Source organism: Salvelinus namaycush, chromosome 35 (genome assembly GCF_016432855.1).
Source record: "Salvelinus namaycush isolate Seneca chromosome 35, SaNama_1.0, whole genome shotgun sequence".
Lineage (NCBI taxonomy): Eukaryota > Metazoa > Chordata > Actinopteri > Salmoniformes > Salmonidae > Salvelinus > Salvelinus namaycush.
The window spans coordinates 28,252,330-28,266,543 of record NC_052341.1 but is presented as its reverse complement, the minus strand read 5'-3'; the positions used below and the strand labels follow the sequence as shown (position 1 = coordinate 28,266,543).

Below are 14,214 nucleotides of genomic sequence, written 5' to 3'. Positions count from 1 at the left end.
GCTTTGTGTTGTGTGACAAAACTGCACATTTTAAGGTGGCCTTTTATTGTCCCCAGCACAAGGTGCATCTGTGTAATGACCATGCTGTTTAATCGGCTTCTTGATATGCCACACCTGTCAGGTCGATGGATTATCTTGGCAAAGGAAAAATGCTCGCTAACAGGGATGTAAACAAATTTGTGCACAAAATATGAGCGAAATAAGCTTGAAGTGCAAATGGAATTTTTCTGCGATCTTTTATTTCAGCTAATGGGACCAACACTTTATATGTTGCGTTTTTTTATATTTTTGTTCAGTATAGTCCATAACTACGTCATTTTGTACCCTGGTCAGGTGACATGGTCAGGAAAAACTCAGGGCCCTACTTAACTTATGAACTCATAACTTTTCAAGAAACTCTAGTTGCCTATTCATTGGAAATGGATTGGACAGGGTACAATATGACCGTGTGGAGATGTATTGGGGAAACACTGGGTTATGTTATCTTGCATGTCATGGCTAATTTCTCTGTAAGGGGAAGCTCTGACCTGGGCAGCACTGAGTCAACTCAGTACCCTGGACATGGTTGTGATACTGATAGGCTGTCATTGTAACTAAGAATTTGTTCTTAACTGACTTGCCTAGTTAAATAAGTAAATAAAACATGTATTTTATTGGCTTGTCTGTTTTACACATTTATAAAGCTTAGTTGCAGATTTGCAAGCTATGTTTCTCCACTCACCTGTGCCAAATTTCAAACTAAAATTAGGATAAGTGATGCTTGTGAAATAATGGATGGTCTGCTGTTGTTTTCTAACTCTTTCTCCTCTCTCATTCTCTCACCTCCCCCCTTCTCTCTTTCACTCTCCGTCACCACCTCTGCTCTCTCCAGACCTGCCCATGCAGTTGAACATGGCTCTGTTTGAGGCGAATGGGCATTGTGGATATGTCCTGAAACCTCCCGTGCTGTGGGATCGCTGCTGTCCCCTCTACCAGCAACTCTGCTCCCTGGAGAGAGACATGGAGAGCATAAGCCCAACACTCTACTCTCTGACTGTGAGTACACACAAACACACACACTACCCTCCATATGTATTTGGACTGCTAAAACCATTTTTGGCTCTCTACTTCATAGGCTCGATACTACTTTTGGATTTGAGATCAAATGTTTCATATGAGGTGACAGTACAGAATGGCACCTTTTTATGTGAGGGTGTTTTCATACAAATCTGTTATACCGTTTACAAATGAAAGCACTATGTATCTAGTCCCCCCATTTTGAAGAAGTCGCATGTGGACAAATTCGCTTATCGTCAAAAGTTTAACATTTTGTCCCGTATTCCTTCCACGCAATGAATACATCAAGCTTGTGACTACAAACTTATTGGATGCGTTTCCAGTTTGTTTTGATTGTTTTGAATTGTATTTTGTCCAATAGGAACTGAATGGACATGGACATATGGAGGGGAGTGTACATGGATGCACACAAGCAAGCTTGCAAACACACACTTTCTATTTAAAAAAAAATTACCCTTATTTTTCAAAGTATGTTGACTGAGAACACATTCTCATTTACAGCAAAGTCCTGGGGAATAGTTACATGGGAGATGAATGAGCGAATTGGAAGCTGGGGATGATTAGGTGGACATGATGGTATGAGGAGCCAGATGGGGAATTTAGCCAGGAGACCGGGGTTAACACCCCTATGATTTAGTGACCACAGAGAATCAGTACCCCTGTTTAACGTCCTATCCGAAAGACGGCACCCGACACAGGGCAGTGTCCCCAAGGGATAGTTTTGTAAATTTTAGACCAGAGGAAAGAGTGCCTCCTAATGGCCCTCCAACACTACTTCCAGCAGCATCTGGTCTCTCATCCAGGGATCATCCCTGCTTAGCTTCAGAGGCAAACCAGCAATGGGATGCAGGGTGGTATGCTGCTGGGAGTACACACACACACAATATCTCCCCCTCTAGGGATACACAGACACTCAACCCAACAAAAACCTATTTTAAAATGTAGCCAAACAATATGACCCATATACTGGTCTCTCTCACTAACTACCCTGCTGGGTATATATACACACACACACACACACACACACACACACACACACACACACACACACACACACACACACACACACACACACACACACACACTTACCCAAAGCACTCCCATTGTGTTCTTCAACATGGTTTTGATGGGTTTATTGGAGCTATTTGCACCATATATACAGTATGATTTCTCTAGTTGAGACAAGGACACAACCCAATAAATGTTCCGCAATAGTGAATGGGGAAAAAAGGTCGTAAAACGAGTTGTGTAAACAGATGTTTAATTTCTTATAAAATCTGGCAGGAATATGACATATGATAAAGTATTAAGTAAAACAGAGTAATGTAATTACACGTGTAATGCCAAGTATCTGTCTTATAGTGGATTGAGATGATTAAATTCACTTTTGATATACAGTATATAATGAATTAAAGGTGTCCTTTCCCCCTCTGTCAGATTGTGTCTGGGCAGAACGTGTGCCCTGCCAACAGCGCGGGCAGCCCCTGTGTGGAGGTGGAAGTGATGGGCATGCCCGTGGACAGCTTCCAATTCCGCACCAAGCCCATCCACCGCAACGCGCTCAACCCCATGTGGTCAGAGCACTTCCGATTCCCCGTGCACTTTGAGGACACCTGCTTCCTGCGCATCGCTGTGGTTGAGAACAACAGCTACCAGACCACCGCTCAAAGGATTCTGCCACTACGGGCCCTCAAACCAGGTGAGGGAGAGGATGAGGGGGAGGGGTGGAGTGGAAAAGAGGAGGAAGAAAGTGATGACTTCAAATATTCCTGACAATTTATTTTTCTCAAGTTCACACATCAATAGCATGTAACCTATTAATAGATCATTTAACAATGATATTTAGCAACATGCTATGTACAGAGTTTGCTAGCAGCTACAGCATGGCATGTGGCCAGGTTAATACACTTCTACTCCCTGTTCTTAATGTCTGTGGTTGGTTGTCTGTTCCAGGCTATAGACACATCCAGCTGAGGACGCAGCACAACGAGCCCCTGGAGGTGTCCAGTCTGTTCATCTATAGCCGCAGAGTAGAGGAGAGCCCCACCGGCACAGCCCTGCCTGCTGCCATGGTAGCACACATACACACACCCCTGAGGAGCATCTAGGGATTGCTTATATTATTGTAGCTCTTCGAACAGCATCTGATGAGCTAATTAGCTAGTAACCTTAAAGTACATGTAAGGACAATGTAGATAGATATTTACAACACTGTATTTCCCTGTCAGCTGTTTAGTTCTGAGGAGCGGAGGGCAGCCCAGCAGCACAAAGTGACTGTCCATGGTGTGCCAGGTCGAGAGCCTTTCACTGTAGTGTCTGTGAAAGAGCAGACCACCGCCGGACAGCTACTGGACACGGTCAGTCCCAGCACACCCACCCATAGAAAAATGTACACACACAAACACACCAGACCTGCCATGCTCTCTGTTCATAGTGGCCTATCTATTTCTCCTCTCCCTACTTTAGTTGCTGATGTCCACAGATGGTGCCAGTGAATACTTCCTGTGTGAGGAGAAGGTGTCACTGGGGAAGGAGCGCAGTGACCGTAAGAGGTGTCCTCAGCAGCGCCCCGTAGCCCCTGAGGAGGAGATCATCAGGGTTATCAACAGCTGGCAGCCCGAAGAGGGATATGTGGGCAGAATCTGCCTTAAAACCAAGGAAGAGGTACTACATTATTCAACAAAAATTTCCCATGACTGCTGTAGAGTCAAGCTATTTTAATGCGAAACCGGTCAAGCAAATACTGTATTTTTTTAGCAATTTCTTCATTGTAAGTGCCCCGTCCTGGGGTCATATTATGAAATACACACTACTTTCCTTTCATATACAGTAGACGGGTTAGCTGGCAACGTCATGAAATTGATGCGTGCGCGTCGATGGGGTTGCGATTCTGGACAGTCAGATAGCTAGCAACAATGACAAGAAGCTGCCACGTGGGGAATCGTAGGTGGCTCGTATCAGCTCGTTGCATCTTATTGATACCATGTCTTGTTTTTAGTTTTTCTTTACTCTTGTCATGTCTACTGTATGCTAATATGCCAAAAAATGCCCAAAAATCCCAGACAAGTGCTCATTGTGCAATTTATATATATTTTTTATAAAGATATGGAGAGGAAGTATAGCTTCAATATTGTCAACCATCCTTTGATTCTAAGGCAACCTGTTTTGTCCACAGTTGCACACGCATTGGTTTTGTTGCTTATAGGGAAAATAAGTGGTGGGCCGAACCGAAAAAACGTAATGTTGATCAATCCGTGTCGAGGGAGGAGCTGATTTTATTTTGTATATGACAGTGAAATATTGCTGTGACTAAAATTTGAGTTTGTTTTCTTCTATACTAATGTAAAGCTGTGTAACTGTGATGGACCACACACTCCATCACAGTAGGTGGTGGCATGCACCTTAAACAATTGTTTGCAGACCGTCATTATACCGAAGAAGAAATCGTAAGCTGCTGTCGGTGTGGGATGATGATGATGATGATAAAATCTAGCTAGCTCCCAAAGACTAAAATAAGATAAATATATTGTTTTGAGTGCACTTGACATATGCAGCATTCAATACGAATTGTCTTAATCATATGAGGTAACTCCCTTAACCATTTAGCCAATTTCCTGAACGCCAGCCAATGTTAGAGTTGACTAGGCTAGCTAATGCTACTGTAAACGTCAATTTTCCTGCTTAGGTACAGTGAGGTCCAAAATAATTGGCACCCCTGATAAAGATGAGCAAAAAAGACATAAGTAATACAAATACTGAGCTATATTGTATGCTACAGAAAATTGGGAAAATATTTTTATACTAATACAATTGCTGAGAGAGATTTTGTTTAACAAGGAATACTTTGTTTCTCAAAAGATAGGGTTCAAGCCCTGTTTTCAATACCTCATAGCTCTATTTTCAATGTCATCCAGCAAATGTAAACACCTGGAGGTTGCTAAATGGCAGTTGGATCGGAACCGGTGTATGGTCAGATGACATGACAATAGAGCTCTTTGGCCACGCACACCACTGGTGGGTTTTACGTCGAAATAAATATTAATATGCAGAAAAGAACCCCATTGTAACGGCTGTTGGAAGGAGAGGACCAAGATGCAGCGTGGTACGTGTCCATATTTATTAAATTAACACTGAAATAACAAAATAACAAAGATAACGACCGAAACAGTTCTGGCTAGTGCAGACACACAACAGGAAACAACTACCCACAAACACCAGGTGAGAAAAGGATACCTAAGTATGGTTCTCAATCAGAGACAACGATAGACAGCTGCCTCTGATTGGGAACCATACCAGGCCAAACACATAGAAATAGAAAACATAGACAAACACATAGAATGCCCACCCCAACTCACACCCTGACCAAACCAAAATAGAGACATAACAAAGGAACTAAGGTCAGGGCGTGACACCCATACTGTAAAATATGGTGGTGAATCTTTGATTTTATCGTGCTATTTTACTTCCAGTGGTCCTGGGGCTCTTAAGGACAACGGCATCACGAACTTTACCCAGTACCAGGACACTTTAGCCAAAAACCTGGTTGCCTCTGCCAGGAGGCTGAATCTTGGCCACAAGTGGATCTTCCAGCAAGACAATAACCTCAAGCACACATCAAAATCTACAAAGAAATGGTTAATTGATCACAAAATCAACATTTTGCAATGGCCATTTGTCTTACTTGAACCCCATTGAAAACCTGTAGTTTGAATTGGAGAGGGCAGTCCATAAGCGCAGGATATCAAGGATTTTAGACAGCCCAATTTTTATATTTTTTCGACTATATATAGTGGCCTGGCCTGAAACCAGACTGGATTACATTTTGAAGCTTGAAAATATCTAAGCCTAAATATTGATTAGATTTAAAATATTATGTTGCTAGGCAAGACAGTTTAGAGATTGAGCAATAGTTATTCATGTTGGAGGGGCACCACCTTTGTCGAGATGGAGCACATGGGCAGCCTTCCCCAAACCCTAGGGATAGCCCCCGAGATAATCTTCAAGTAAAAAATGTCAGGGGAGAAGATATCTGCAGCAAAGCATCAAGCAGATCTGCCCCAGTGGATTTTTTTTATATCAATCTTAAACAAGGAATGTAGCACATAACAAGGAGAAAGTTGTTCAAATGAAAACAAAGATTCACTAAAGGTTGACGGATCTTCCATCATACCAACTAGAGTCTGGGAGAGAGAAGGGCAGTCGATTGACTGACCAGGGTAAATTAAACCACCATTTCTTTCAAATAAAAAGTGTACCAAGAAACTGCTGATTTTAAAAGCATTACTTCTCATTTTTCTCAGTGAAGATGCTAGAGTCTGACACAACTTGCTTAGGCAGGGAGGGAGAGACATTTTCCACGCTTCAGTGCATTAACTCTTTTCCAAAATGTAGATGGATCACCAGCAGAGTCTGAGATAAAACTTAGAAAGTAGCAGGATTTAGCTTTCTTAATTGAGGAGGTTCATCTATTTCTCAATTGCCTGAAAAGCTGCCAATCAGCTACAGAGTCAAGTTTTCTAGTCTTGGCTCAGGCCGGATTTCTCATTCTAACAAGGTCTGAAAGTTCTATAGAGACCAAAGGATTTGTTCTGTTTTTTTACTCTAAGGCATTTAATGGGTGCGTGTTTGTCTGCCAGAGAGAGAGAAATAGATAACATAGCTAATTCAGGGTCAGGCATGCAGCTGACAAAGTAATAGGCCAACACTTTTTTATGCATCTTTACAGTGGCTTGCGACTGTATTCACCCCCTTGGCATTTCTTTCCTATTTTGTTGCCTTACAACCTGGAATTAAAATATATTTGGGGGGGGGGCTTTGTATCATTTGATTTACACGACATACCTACCACTTTGATCCGTGGGCTTCCCATTTGGACGAGCTGATCCGTGGGCTTCCCATTCGGGCTAACCGTAACAGAGCGAACAGTGGAATTCAAGTGTATGGGCACAAGATTATTACTGACAATACCCCTGGGAATATGACTATCTGTAGCAGTATGATGATAATGATGTGGGAATGCCAAGAATTACCTGAGCAGGGGTTGGGCTGTTGAGTCAATGTTTTATAAGAGCCTCCTCGGACAAGATACTTTTGCCCCTCCTATTTGGATGCAAGCCATTTTTGTTAAACTGGGGCCTCTCCCAGAAGTGTTCAAAATTGTCAATGTACTCAAATCTACCGAGGAACAGTAGGATTTAAGCCAGTAGTGTAGTCAGAGTAGATGGCTAAAGTGTTCCATTCCGCAGCCTGTTGTTGGTTGAGGCCCGGAAATTAGAACCTGCTTGTCTGTCTCCTTTAGGCTGCCTGTGAGCACTCTGAAGTCAGCTTTTAATTGCTCCGACTTATGAAGATTGATGTAGTTTGTACCAACATGAATGACTACTGTGTGAGCATTCGGGTGCTCCATCACAGCAAGGACCTGGTGGTCTATGTCCTGAACATGGGCTGCAGGGAAGCAGAGGGTCCTTGCTTCCGTGACCACCCTAACTATGGAGCTTCCTATAACTACCACTAGAGGACGAGAGTGTCCCTGCGAGCCTGTGGAACGTGCTCTGGGGTGCTGCTCCAGTGGATAGCCGGCTCAGTAACCCAGGACCAGATCCAGAGGAGCTTGCAGCTTGGTACTGAGGTGGAATGGGAAGGACGGGGAGAGCGGCGGAGGGCCCTGTTGGAGACGGAGCTCAGAGCCTTGAAACTGTTAGATAGCCACATGTCTGGACGAGAGGGCAAATGGAAGATACGTTGAGATTTTCCTCCTCTTCTACCTCTAACTCGACTCCACCTTGTCTCCGATGGTGTAGAGCAAGACACAGTAGTTCTCTGGTTCTCGTCGGTGGGATGTTTAATACCGGAAAGTGGCCCATGTTAGTATCCACATTAGCTACTGCAGAGGAGCCCAGTCTTGTAGAGCACCCTGGATTATCCCCTCGATCGTTTTGAATTGCCGCATCAAAAACAGCATGCAGCCTTGAAGTCTCCTTGGCCAGAGCAAGATGTTTATTTAGGACCCCGTTCAATGATCCGGTCTTTTGAGGCAACGAACTGTTTACACTTATCACAAGTGTATGTCAGTAAATTTGTCCTCTTTCACACGTCTCATATTTCATGACTTTTGTGGCCATCTCCAGATCAATCTCCAAATCAGAGCAGTCCGAAAGGCTCGTACTCAGAAACAGCCTTCCCGGCTACAAGAGCCTTCCCGGCTACAAAGAGCCATCCGCAAAGCGAGACCAGCTTTGCCGGTGACAGCAATGTAGCCTAGCTAGTCGTGGCTAGACCTAGCAGTTAAGTCAGGACAGTAAAATCCTGCCATAAAACTGTGGGTTAAAAACAGCACTAACACATTGGTCCCGAAAATATATTTTTTAAAGTATTAAACATTGAAGCGCTGTGTCACCACTCAAACGTTCTGCTTCCTACTTCAAAAAAATATATATATTTAACCTTTATTTAACTAGGCAAGTCAGTTAAGAACAAATTCTTATTTACAATGAGGGCTTGGGAACAGTGGGTTAACTGCCTTGTTCATTGGCAGAACGACAGATTTTTACCTTGTGAGCTCGGGGATTCGATCTAGCAACCTTTCGGTTACTGGCCAACGCTCTAACCACTAGGCTACCTGCCGCCCCTACTTCCTGGTCATGTGACATGAATTAACCACTCCTGTATGGGGACACGCTCCAGCAGAGACGTTAGGAAAAGGGTGAGGGTTAAGCTACAGTTGTCACGTTGGTGACAAGTTGTTGACAACTAGATGGCGCTGTACTCATCTAGCCACAACCGTACAAACCATCAGTCCCGACAAACCATCAGTGCCATAACACCAGAACTACTGCTGCTCATTATCCCTCGCATCCCATTCCTTCCCGACAGATCCTATAGTGCAACTTAGGTTTACGTAGATCTGTCCAAACAAACCATCAGTGCCATAACACCAGAACTACTGCTGCTCATTATCCCTCGCATCCCATTCCTTCCCGACAGATCCTATAGTGCAACTTAGGTTTACGTAGATCTGTCCACGAGAGATGAGTTGAGATGTAATGTTTTCTCACGGAGAATGATAGTCTGCAGGATGATAGGAGGCAGTTTGGTAATGAATGTTTGAATTTCATGTACTTAACATTCAGCGAATGTGAATAAATTGAGGTGGTTCAAATGATTAACTTTCCTTGTAACCTTTCAAAAAAGTTGAAGGTGCCAAAATCTGCCAATTCATTATTTTACTAACTATGACTGAGTGTGAGACATGTTTTACATAATGTCATGCATATGCAGTGGGGTTCGAAATTATTGACACCCACTGGCCTACCGGACATAATCGCAGCCCAAGAGCTCTGGGGGCCCGTGCACCTGCCATCAATTACTATTCTTTTTTATTCATTTCCATATGTATACTGAACAGAAATATAAATGCGACAAGCAACAATTTCAAAGATTTTACTGAGTTACAGTTCATATAAGGAAATCAAGTAAATAAATTGGGCCCTAATCTATGGATTTCACATGACTGGGAATAGAGATATGCATCTGTTCGTCACAGATACCTTAAAAAAATAAAGTAGACGTGTGGATCAGAAAACCAGTCAGTCTCTGGTGTGACCATTTGCCTCATGAAGTACGACACATCTCCTTCGCATAGAGTTGATCAGGCTGTTGATTGTGGCCTGTGGAATGTTGTCCCACTCCTCTTCAATATATATACCGGCCAATATATATTGGCTGGAACTGGATCACTCTGTCGTACACGTCGATCCAGAGCATCCTAAACATGATCAATGGGTGACATGTCTGGTGAGTTATGTAGGCCATGGAAGAACTGGGACATTTTCAGCTTCCAGGAATTGTGTACAGATCCTTGCGACATGGGGCTGTGCATTATCATGCTGAAACATGAGGTGATGGGGGCGGATTAATGGCACGACAATGGGCCTCAGGATCTCATCATAGTATCTCTGTGCATAACAATTGCCATGGATAAAATGCAATTGTGTTCGTTGTCCGTAGCTTATGCCTGCCCATACCATAACCCCACCACCACCATGGGGCACTCTGTTCACAATGTTGACATCGACAAACCGCTCGCCCACACGACGCCATACACGTGGTCTGCGGTTGTGAGGGCGGTTGGACGTACTGCCAAATTCTCTACAACAATGTTGGAGGTGGCTTATGGTAGAGAAATGAACATTCAGTTCTCTGGCAACAGCTCTGGTGGATATTCATGCAGTCAGCACGCCAATTGCACACTCAAACTTTAGACTGTGGAATCCGTGGAATTGTGTTGACAACTGCACATTTTAGTGCCATTTTATTCTCCCCAGCACAACTTGCACCTATGTAATGATCATGCTGTTTAGTCAACTTCTTGATTTGCCACACCTGTCAGGTGGATGGATTATCTTGGCAAAGGAGAAATGCTCACTAACAGGGATGTAAAAAAATTTGGGAACAAAATTTGAGAGAAATAAGCTTTTGTGTGTGAAAGATTTCTGGGATGTTTTATTTCAGCTCATGAAACATGCGACCAACACTTTACATGTTGTGTTTATATTTTTGTTCAGTAATATACGAACATAACACACTCACATCAAACCACAAGTTCAAGTGATTATTGTTGCTCATAAGAGTTCTGTCTTTTATCAGAAATAACTCTGACTGTGTGTGTGTGCGCACTCAGATGGCCCGTGAGGACAAGAGGAAAGGCCTCTCGTTTGCCAGCGAGCTGAAGAAACTGACGAGTTGCAGCCAGAGCATCATCGCCTCAGCCACACAAGAGAGCAGCCACATTAAGGATGAAAGCAGCAGGGCAACATACTGTGTGCCTCTGACTGAGACCCATGAGTGAGACGCTCGGTCTGCAGTGTGTGGATGGAGTCCCCAGAAGGTACAGAAGTCCCTACAGTTTCCTATTGTCTTTACAACTAGGGCTTTCCCTATCGGCCCTAGTAGCCCCCATCTTTTTCTTCTCCTTCTGGCCATGCCTATAAATCTGTCTTCCACAGTCAGTTTTCCTTTTTCAATTTCTTAACTTTTGACATCATTTTATTTGTACAATATTTATATAATGCCATTTATATTTTACGCAATTATTTATCACCTCATTAATTAGGATAAATGAGTCACTCAGGGACAATGTCTAAGTCGATGTTATCTGCAGTGTTTCAAACGAAATGTTCTTCATTTTAATATTGTATGTGTAGTTTTCTATTGTTATTATTGATACTGTGACAACTAGCATAACACAATGGCATCTACAGATTTGATATGCATTAGTATGTTTGAGTGGACAATGACATGGGCAGTTGTGTATTGCATCATGCATATACTGTATACTCCAGATATGTCTTGTGCTGTTGTCCACTACTTCCCCCTCCCTTTGCAGGGACTCTCTCTGCAGGACTCGAAGGCCTGGGTGGTGGAGGGCTGGGCGGAGGCGGAGAGGCTCCTCCTGGGGGGCGGTGACCATCCTGTCCTTGGGAGCAGGGCCCACACCGGCTATCTGACCCCCGCCCGGTTCCTCCCTCTGCTGAGGAACTGGAAGATCCACAAATGATGCCAGGCCCCCCTCCACCACCTTTAGAGCGCACCAGTATTCCTGAACACACCATGATGAGTTGAGTTAGTCCCTCCCGTGAGTAAAGAACTTCCCCCAGAAAGTCCCACCCTGGCTGGCTGGTTGAGTTGGATGGCGGCTCCAGGATGACGGTTCGGAGTGAAGGAATGTCGTGTTATCTGCTGGGTCGTTAGCTGCCCCCCTCCTGTGTTCATTAGGGTACACCGTAGCAAAACATTTTGCAACAGAAAAATACACAAGTGTTTCTTATTGGACAAGTTTAGGTAGTTCCTCCTTGTTTCAGTCCATTTTATTATTGTTTGGTGCCTAATGAATACATCCCTGAAGTGGTGGCCGTGTTGAGGCAGTTGCTGAATGCAGCAGCCAGCCTAACCCTGTTCAGCCTGTTTTTTTTGAGAATGAATAAAGGCCATGCTGTATCTTCTACCCACAGCTGAGTCATGGGCCTACTGTAGGCTGGTGTAGAATGTCTGCATGAACTCCAGACAGTGTATTTAGTTGAGGTGCGGGAAGCAGCAGTAACTGCGGCTCCCAGCCTTTCTCCTGCTAATAATGAGGGCATTGTGAATGTGGCCAACAAGCTGGCTTGTTGTTTGATTCCCTTTGGCTGCATTTACACAGGCAGCCCGATTCTGATCGTTTGCCTAATTATTGGCAAAATAGCTGATCTGATTGGTCAAAAGGCCAATTAGTGAAAAAGATTGATGCAGGCCTTATGTCCCAGTTTTCACAGTACTGTAATTTATAACTATATAGTTGTGTATTTGATGATATTTAGTGTTTTGCACGTAGTAGTTTTGCTGTTATGTTCAGTATTTTTTTATCGCCATTTTTCCGATGGTTTATCTTGTTTGATATGAAAGAGTGCGCTTCAAAAGTATTGTGACGGTGACTGGGTTTTTGTTTTGGCTCCTTACACTCGCACTTTGGATTTGAAATTATACAATGATTATGAGGTTACTAAAGTGCGGACTGTCAGCTTTAATTTGAGGGTAAAAAATATTTTGTCATTTTGGAGAATCTAAGAATTTAATATGTTTTTGAAACACTTCTACATGAATGTGGATGCTACCATTTATTACGGATAGTCCTGAATGTATCGTGAATAATGAGTGAGAAAGTTAGACGCACAAATATCATACCCACAAAACAATGCTAACCTCCCCTGTTATTGTGATGGTGTGAGGTAAGCATGTCTTGGGGGTATGATATTTGTGCGTCTAACTTTCTCACTCATTATTCACGATACATTCAGGACTATCCGTAATAAATGGTAGCATCCACATTAATGTAGAAGTGTTAAGAAACATTCTATTCTTATTTACAATAAAAGTGACACCCAAATGACAATGCATGATTTACCATTCATTTCTATTGGTCACAAAATAATCTGAAACACAGCCACGACAAACTGCGAATCCATCCAAGTTTGTAGAGTTACAAGCTTGAAGTAATCATTGCGTGCTAGGAATATGGGACCAAATACTAAACTTTTGACTACTTTAATACACATATATGTGAATTTGTCCCAATACTTTTGGTCCCCTAAAATGGGGCATTATGTACACTTAAGTCCTGTAGTTTCTAAATGGTTAACCCAATATGGATGAAAATACCCTAAAATTAAAGCTAACAGTCTGCACTCCTCATAGTCATTTTAAATCCAAAATGCTGGGGTACAGAGCCCCAAAAAAAAAAAATACAGCTCACTGTATGATGGTGTATCGTGTTTGATATATTTGAAAACAAAATGAGATTTTCATTGCAGCAGGTCCAAGCATATCAGCAGTTGAGAACCCCATCACCTCTTGATAGCAAGAGAGGTTTTCGAATCCCCAGGTATAATTATTTTTGTGAAACATCAGATCAAAAGTACATTTTTAAAGGGGCAATCATCAATTTATTCATCCAAAAATGGATGTAGCAATTGCTAAGTACCCATTGATTCTTGAATAATATAACTTTAAATTAAATACCTCATAAGCTTAGTTCAACTGTCGTACCACATCAAAACCCAAAACATAAGCTTGTTTTACTCCAATGTTTGTAAACAAACAAAATGTAAACAAACTATATAGCCTCAAACCATGGTTAAAAGTTTAATGTTGATATCATGGTTGGTCAATCCTTGCATCCATAGATAGCTCTGTCTGTGAATTTGAGGGATTACCTTTCTCCAGCCCATCCCTCAACTTTTAACCGAACCAGTGGGGAGTCCGCTTTGTAATTTGTTTTTACTGCTGATTGCCGCTTTAAAGTAATTTTGTTGATGTCTATTGGAGCACACACAACTATCATAATGTCAATACAGGGTTTAGCGATTTCTGATATTGTTCCCAAGTTGTTTATTGATGAAATTGATTATAGTATTATACTGAGTAGTCTACTAGGTGTTTTAACCTATGCCCATTTCAGCCTGTTGTCAGAAACTTGATTCAATGGGGGCCATGTTGTTTCCCTCCTTACTTTAGAATGTGGATCACTAAGTGTGAGATTTGTATAACAAAGTCACTGTCTGTAGTTTTTTTTTCAACTTAGTATAAGTTTGTTTTAAAACTATGAAGGTGTGGCATTTCTAATGA

General features: G+C 42.6%; 1 protein-coding gene across 1 annotated transcript in view; it reads left to right on the top strand.

Moving 5' to 3' along the window:
• LOC120029866 (1-phosphatidylinositol 4,5-bisphosphate phosphodiesterase epsilon-1-like) overlaps positions 1-12,709 on the top strand; it is a 90,400-nt gene extending 77,691 nt beyond the window's left edge. Inside the window, exons 26-32 of the mRNA XM_038975174.1 lie at positions 872-1,035; positions 2,494-2,755; positions 3,010-3,128; positions 3,285-3,413; positions 3,523-3,720; positions 10,736-10,942; positions 11,441-12,709. Coding sequence (XP_038831102.1) covers positions 872-1,035; positions 2,494-2,755; positions 3,010-3,128; positions 3,285-3,413; positions 3,523-3,720; positions 10,736-10,903 — 1,040 coding nt within the window. The 3' untranslated portion in view covers positions 10,904-10,942; positions 11,441-12,709. The remainder of the gene's footprint in view (positions 1-871; positions 1,036-2,493; positions 2,756-3,009; positions 3,129-3,284; positions 3,414-3,522; positions 3,721-10,735; positions 10,943-11,440) is intronic.
• The last annotated feature ends 1,505 nt before the right edge of the window (positions 12,710-14,214 follow it).